General features: G+C 37.2%; 1 protein-coding gene and 1 long non-coding RNA gene across 2 annotated transcripts; both read right to left on the bottom strand.

The window, feature by feature from the left end:
• Positions 1-360: 360 nt before the first annotated feature.
• LOC104646978 (uncharacterized) lies at positions 361-1,247 on the bottom strand. The gene is made up of 2 exons (XR_741141.4): positions 957-1,247; positions 361-614 (listed from the first exon to the last, which is right to left on the bottom strand). It is a non-coding gene; the product is annotated as an uncharacterized lncRNA (long non-coding RNA).
• Positions 1,248-6,256: 5,009 nt separating this feature from the next.
• On the bottom strand, positions 6,257-6,871 carry LOC101252580 (uncharacterized). The gene has a single exon (XM_004237588.1). It carries the CDS (start codon positions 6,869-6,871, stop codon positions 6,257-6,259), a length of 615 nt encoding a protein of 204 aa, XP_004237636.1.
• Positions 6,872-7,620: the final 749 nt, after the last annotated feature.

The following is a 7,620-nucleotide window of genomic DNA, read 5'->3' on the forward strand; positions in this document are numbered from 1 at the left end:
TAATAAATAAATTGGCCTCTATTGGCCCAACTTCCTCGACTATTTTCAATTCTTGACATTTGGATATGTACGCCGGTGTCGTGGGCTTGACGCGAACGAAAGGAATTTTGAGCCTTTATGGCTCTCTCAAAAATGCAAAGTGAGGGGAAGTGGGAGTTCATGGTGAACTCGATGCCAAATTTACATGCGACATTAAAACAAAATGAGTAAGCACGTGAACTTTAATTCAAATGTGCAAGAAGGAGTCGCAAATATTAAACTCACATGTTAAGGAACTTTATTCAAACAATGCAAAGCAAGAACTGAAGACTAGAAACAGTCTTAAACTTATTTTGAGACCTTAAATGATGGAAGATGTAATTAAAAAAATTGAGATTTTTATTTGAGATAGTCAAGCAAAGGTCAACTTGTGATCAGATGGCTTTGAATAAACCCAATGCATCCATTGATAATTAAACAACAAACATTTTCAAAAGGAATAAGCGTATGCCAGTGACGGAGAACAACCAAATATAAATAGGCGAAACCTCTTTCCTTATCGCGCCACCTAATATGATCTTCTTCTGAGCAGCGTTCCGGGAACTCGTTAAGCAGGGAGACGACCAACTTCTAAACTGAAGAACAACTCCGAAACAAACTCCAATGAACAAGGTAAAAATCGAGGGGAACAAATACTGAACCAAAATTTTTCAATGAAAACTTTGGCCTGAATGTCTCTCTCTTTGAACCCTTGTCTAACTCTCTTTTTATCTGTCTAGTATTACAATCGTATTTAAAAAAAAAAACCTTCTGACTTCAAAATCTCTAACAATTTTTCGCTCAAAATTTTTCTGCCCCCTTGAAATTTTAAGAAAGATATCTTAAATAGGAAGCGAATTAGGGTTCAATAAAAGGGGGGGAGGGTAGAATCAGAAGGGGAAAGGACTACTTTCGAATTTCAAAAACCAAACCCTTACCATTATAGGATGAACAACCTTTTTGCCAAAAATCGTCCCATTCTAGAACAGGATTAGGAGAATCAACACCCCAAAATTCTTCAATAATCCTTGCTATGCCACGCGGCTCAATCCCAAGGCGCAAGGATGATTTCGCATGCTGGGGAGGACAAGACAGCAACGGGAATCGCAAGAAAAATCTGTGCAAAATTGTACTTCCAGCAAGGGGACGTGTCTTTCGTCTTTGGAGCGTCGTTCACGCCTTGGTGTGAGGTGCGTACAAGTCCCTTTTGAGGTTTCTGATACTGTCCTGTCTCTGAAAATTCTGGGTTCCTTTTGAAGTCCAGTTGAAGATGAAGGAATGGTGTTTGGGTCGGGTCAAACTGCTGGGATGCAGACAAAAGTGGGCCTAAAGTGGGATGGGCTTTTTTATAGGGCTGATTAATGCTGCGATATTGGGCAGAATTAAATATTGGGCTGGAAAGAAGTGGTCCAAAATTGGCCCTTTAAAACTTCGTAAAAATAATAAATTAGCAAATTTGAAACTAATCAACCGAACTTTGAATAGGCGAAATAACACAACTAATTTACGAGCTTCTTAAATCTTAACGACAAGAAATAATTAACTTAATCATAAACTAATGATTCAACATATAACTATAATTTTGATCAAACTTACCAAAAATTAAAATATTCTGATATGATGCTTGGCAATTTAAAAATTAAATTAATTACGTACAAAAATCCGTATTATTTAAAATTATGAAAAAGTATAAAGCTTATTTTAAGTATCTCACAAATTTCCTTTATATATATATATATATATATATATATATATATATATATATATATATATATATATATATATATATATATATATATATATATGTATATATATATATATATATGTATATATATATATATATATGTATATATATATATATATCTGTATATATATATATATATATGTATATATATAATCTAAAAATTATATAAAAAAATGGCAAAACTATTGAAAATAACGCAAACTTTATATATATATATTTTTCAAAGTTTATAAAACCAATTATTTCATATTGTTTGAAAATTTAAGAAGCTCCAGAATTAATTTCTACCGTGGAGGGTCAACATTTGGGTGTCAAAAATTAACCCTCATTTTACTTGGATTGATGCAAGAAAATCATGGAAAATGAAATTGACCAAGCCAATTTTGACCGACCACATATGAATCTCAGGCAAATGATTTAGTATGGACCTTAATAATTATGGCTGAGCCTTGAAAATGGGTTTCTTACATATCTCAAGCTATATGAGAATCCAGGTCACTTGTAGTTCGATACGCTTGATTTAACGCACGATTATGAAGGAATTCAAAATTCATACCGATACTAAATTATGAAAGGATCGAAAAGCTCACGAATAGGATTTAATAACGAATGTTGGGATACGGCCGAATTTTAATATTGAGCCCGTCTACATATCCTTAAACTTAGGGATCAGGTTGTTTGTAGTTCGACTCGATCGGTTGAAAAGAAAAATCTATTATGATAGATAACCTTTGGTTTTGGATAAGTGACAAATGAAACGAGTACGAAAAGGAGGCTTGTAGCCTCTTAGCCATGAATGTGGTGCGCTCACATCCATAGGTAAGAACTTACACGGACATAATTTCCAAACTATTGGAGCACTGTCACTTGGATTGGCAACTTGTTTCCGGTAGATCAAAACTTCCAAATGGAGACTGAAACTAGCGAAAACCAAAGAAAAACCCACATGCCTTATGATAGGGGTGTGGTTTGATTGTGGTGGAATTCGCTCCTCCGCTGCATCCTAAGAGTTTGATATTCCTCTTTGTGTGTCCTAGTTCGTTGCTAAGAAAAAGTTCCACGTTGTTCTGCGTCCCTTTTGACGTCGTCCGCACCTATGATTTTTGGAGAATTCATCCTTTTGGATGCTTTCGACAAAGACTGACATAAAAACCCGTCAGCTTAAAAATGCAATTAGGATGGGAGACAGTGTCGTTTACCATACTCAATTGTTCCCCTCGACATTTAACGTCAACTCGATCGGTCTAACATAAAGCAAATATAGCTTATGTCTGGTGTTCGCAATATAATCTCCAATATAATCTTCACTTGAGGTCGAAATAAATAAATGTGGATGCGATACTAGTATTTCTTTTGATGTCAATGTACTCTTCATGCTGATGTCAACATAAATGAAAGATGATGCAGTGTTGCCGCTTCTCTTGATGTCGATGTACTCTCATGTTGTTTACCTTAATCAAAATAAAAGAATTTAGTTGATGCCAACGGATAAATATCCCTCTTCGGATGCATAATTACTTCTCTGGCAGTGCATGATTTCTTACAGGACATGAATATCTTCCCGTGATGCATTAATTTCTGCCAGGTATTAAATCTTATTGCGATGCATAATTTCTGTGAGGTATGAAATCTTCTCACGATGCATAATTTTCTGTGAGGTATGAAATCTTCTCGCGACACATAATTTCAGTGAGGTATGAAATCTTCTCATGATGCATAATTTTCTGCGAGGTATGAAATCTTCTCATGACGCATAATTTTCTGCTAGGTATGAAACCTTCTCGCGATGCAAAATTTACTGCGACGCATGAAATCTTCTCATGAAGCACAGCTCTCGGCGAGGCATAAATATCTTCTCTCGGTGCATGAATATTGACTCGCGATGCATGGTCTTCCGCAATGCATGAGTATTGACTCGCAATGCATGATCTCCCGCAATGCATGATTTTCCGTGATGCATGAATATTGACTCGCAATGCATGAATCTCCATGATGCATGAATATCATATCATCTCTAGCGATGATAACGGTAAAACGACTTCCAAATAGTATATCAGCTTGATCGATAATAAAATAATTGACCCCTCCGGGTAATGCATAGTATCATATATGACATTATGATGCCAATGACGTCCTTTATGAAACCGTAAACTCTCTCTTGAGATTTTTGCTTGATTCTCCTTCAAATCTAGCCGGACATTCTTTATAAATTTCATGTTGTTGAAAATTTGATTGAAATAAACAATTCATATTCCCAAGTCTCCAACATAAGAGATATAAAATGCTTCTTGCTTCTAGGAAAACTATTGATTTTGGAATAGTTTTCTCCTCTTTGGATTTCTCCATATTCATCCATTGGAAGAATTTTCTGATTTCTTAGCAAAACTATAAACCTGCTTCCAAAGAAAAAATATTAGTTTTAAAAACGAACTGATCTGTGTCGATTTCTTTAGTTATTTGCTCCTTATCTTGCTATCTTCGGTTGATTCCCCGATCTCCCGAATCTTGATAGATAAGACAAAATATTTTATGCCAAAACAAATGGAATATAAAAGGAAGATTTAAGAGGAATAAATTTTGAGAAAATAGTATCTAAAAAATGTCTCTGCGAAGTCATGTCATATCAGGCTTAACAAAATTCTTTAAGTATGATGCTTGGAGGTCCATCAAATTATTCGCGGGGAGTTTTCAAAGTCGCTCCGGATTTGCGGATAAAATCCATGCAAAAATTTTGAGGCCATCCTAAAAATTTCTGTACCAGTTAACCGTCTTGCTTATGTTTCCACTGTAACTGACTAGATTGCGGAATTTCTGAGATATTCTCAAAAATTTTGTCCTAGCGGCAAATCTTGAAATATCTTCAGTCTCAACTTGCTGAGGAAGAATCTCCTTCTCAAGAATTTTTTAGCCCCTCTCAAAAATTTTGTCCCAGTTTCTATTGTAAAGAGGAATAGAAATCTTACGGGAGATATGACCGAACCCTTGTGGCGCCTAAGTGTTCCTGTTGAGGCAAGAATCAGGTCAAACGTAGTTACCCATTCAAAGGTAGACAAAATAAAAAAATTACAAAGAAACCGACCGAGACCGACACAAGCCGCCTACGTATCTCATTCTTGAGAATTCAGGTCAAACGTAGTTCAAATACAAGGAAATATAAAAAGGGGTAAGTGGGGTGATCAAGGCAGACATAGGCCGCCTACATATCTTATTCTTGGGAATTCAGGTTAGACGTAATTCATTACAAGGAAATTTAAAAAGGGGTAGATGGGGTGACTGAGGGCGACATAGGCTGCCTACGTATCTGATTCTTGAGAATTCAGGTCAGACGTAGTTCATTACAATGAAATATAAAAAGGGGTAAATGGGTGACCGAGGCCGACATAGGCCGCCTACGTATCTCATTCTTTAGAATTCAGGTCAGACGTAGTTCATTACAGGAGGGATAAGAATTTATGTAAAACAAATACAAGAAAATAGAATGATTACAAGTAAATAACGGAAATGCAAACCGCAGCTTCACACGTAGTATCTCCTGATAGCGTCTGAGTTGATAGGTTTAGGACACACGGTACCATCCATCTCCGCCAAGACCAAAGCACCTCCAGATAATACTTTACGAACCATGTAAGGACCTTGCCAGTTTGGTGCGAACTTTCCTTTGTACTCTTCATGATGAGGAAAAATACGCTTAAGGACCAACTGGACAACTTCAAAATTTCTAGTTCTTACTCTCTTGTAAAAGGAACGGCAACCATTCTCTTCTCATCAATCAAAGTTAATTGATCAATCCGCTTGCTGATCCATTCAGCATTACTTAACTCAGCTTCTTAGATGATTCTCAAAGACGGTATTTTAACTTCAGCAGGTATGACTGCTTCTGTTCCATATACTAGAAAATATGGAACGGCTCCAATTGATATTCTGACAGTCGTGTGGTATCCCAATAAAGCATATGGTAACATCTCATGCGGACCACGATGCTAGTCAATCATTTTCTTCAAAATCTTCTTGATATTCTTATTGGCAGCTTCTATAGCTCCATTCATTTGGGGCAATAAGCAGTTGAATTCTGATGAGTAATCTTAAATTGCTCACATATCTCTCTCATCAAGTGACTATTGAGATTTGCCCCATTATCAGTAATGACGGATTTTGTCACTCCAAATCTACATATCAGATTGCTACGAACAAAATCAGCCACCACTTTTTTGGTTACCGACTTTTATGAAGCTGCTTCAACCCACTTGGTGAATAAATCAATGGCAACCAAAATAAATATGTGTCCATTAGAAGTGTTAAGACCGATGACATCGATTCCCCAAGCTATGAATGGCCAAGGTGAACTCGTAGCATTAAGTTCGTGAGGTAGCACTCTGATCAAATCACCATGCACTTGACATTTGTGGCATTTTTGCACAAACTTGCAACAATCATTCTCCAGGGTTATCCAGAAGTAACCGGCTTGAAGAATCTTTCTTGCCAAAGTGAGACCATTCATATGCGTGCCACAAACTCCGGCATGTATCTGTTTAAAAGGCCTCGCAGCTTCGACGGCATCAATGCATCTTGAAGACCCAAGTCTGGAGTCCTCCTATAAAAGACTTCTCCACTTAGAAAGAAATTGAGAGTCATACGCCGTACCGACTTCTTCTGATTGGACGTAGCATCTTCGGGATAAGTTCCAGACTCCAAATACTTCTTTATATCAAAAAACCAAGGCAAACCGTCTGGTTCTGCTTCAACATGAGAACAATGGACTGGATGTTCTTTCAGCTCTTTATCCAATGGATCGATATAATCTGTATCCGGATGCTTAATCGTCGAAGCGATGGTGGCGAGAGCATCGTCCAATTCATTTTGTATTCTAGGAGTATGTCTGAACTCGATCAAACAAATCTTTTGCACAACTTCTGCAGGTACTTTACGTAAGGTATAATCTTTGGATTCTTTACAGCCCACTCTCCTTGAACTTGATGAATTAAAAGGTCTGAATCCCCCAATAACCAACAACTCATAGACATTCATGTCGATGGCCATTTTCAAAACAAGAATACAAGCTTCGTATTCGTCCATCTTGTTCGTGCAATTAAATAGAAGCTTAGCCGCCATGGGGTAGTACTGACCAGATTCTCACACTAAGACTGCTCCAATACCTTTACCTTGATGATTTGCCGCCCCATCAAAGAATAATCTCCAACCTGGATACGCTTTAGAAATGTCTTTACCCACAAACGAAACTTTTTCATCGTGAAAAAAAGTCTTAAATGGTTTGTACTCTTCACAACTGGATTTTCTGCAACATGATCAGTCAAAGCTTGTGCCTTTATTGTCTTTTGAGTCACATACACGATATCGAACTCACTCAACAACATTTTCCATTTAGCTAATTTTCCGATCGGCATCGCTTTCTGTTAAATATACTTCAATGGATCCATTCTGGAAATGGGATATGTAGTATATGAAGATAAATAGTGTCTCAACTTTTGGGCAAGCCATGTCTATGCACAACACGTTCTTTCCAACAAAGTGTAATGAGACACGTATGGAGTAAACTTCTTGTTTATATAATAGATAGCCCTTTCCTTCTTTCCTGTCTCGTCGTGTTGACCAAGTAGGCATCCGAATGCACTATCTGAGACAGACAATTACAGTAACAAATGACTCCCTTCTCGCGGAGGAACTAATACTGGCGGATTGGACAGATAGTTCTTGATGGCATCAAAAGAGGTCTGACACTCTTCAGTCCACTTTGTTGGGTTTCTTTCTTCAGCGGCTTGAAAATAGGCTCACACACCACAGTCGATTAAGCTATAAATCGACTGATGTAATTTAACCTCCCTAAGAAACTCATCACCTCT

This window comes from Solanum lycopersicum, chromosome 4 (genome assembly GCF_036512215.1).
Source record: "Solanum lycopersicum chromosome 4, SLM_r2.1".
NCBI classification, from domain to species: domain Eukaryota; kingdom Viridiplantae; phylum Streptophyta; class Magnoliopsida; order Solanales; family Solanaceae; genus Solanum; species Solanum lycopersicum.

What these genes read in the sequence shown, in the direction of transcription:
- LOC101252580 (XM_004237588.1), bottom strand. Translation starts at nt 6,871, where the DNA reads ATGGCGGCTAAGCTTCTATTTAATTGCACGAACAAGATGGACGAATAC.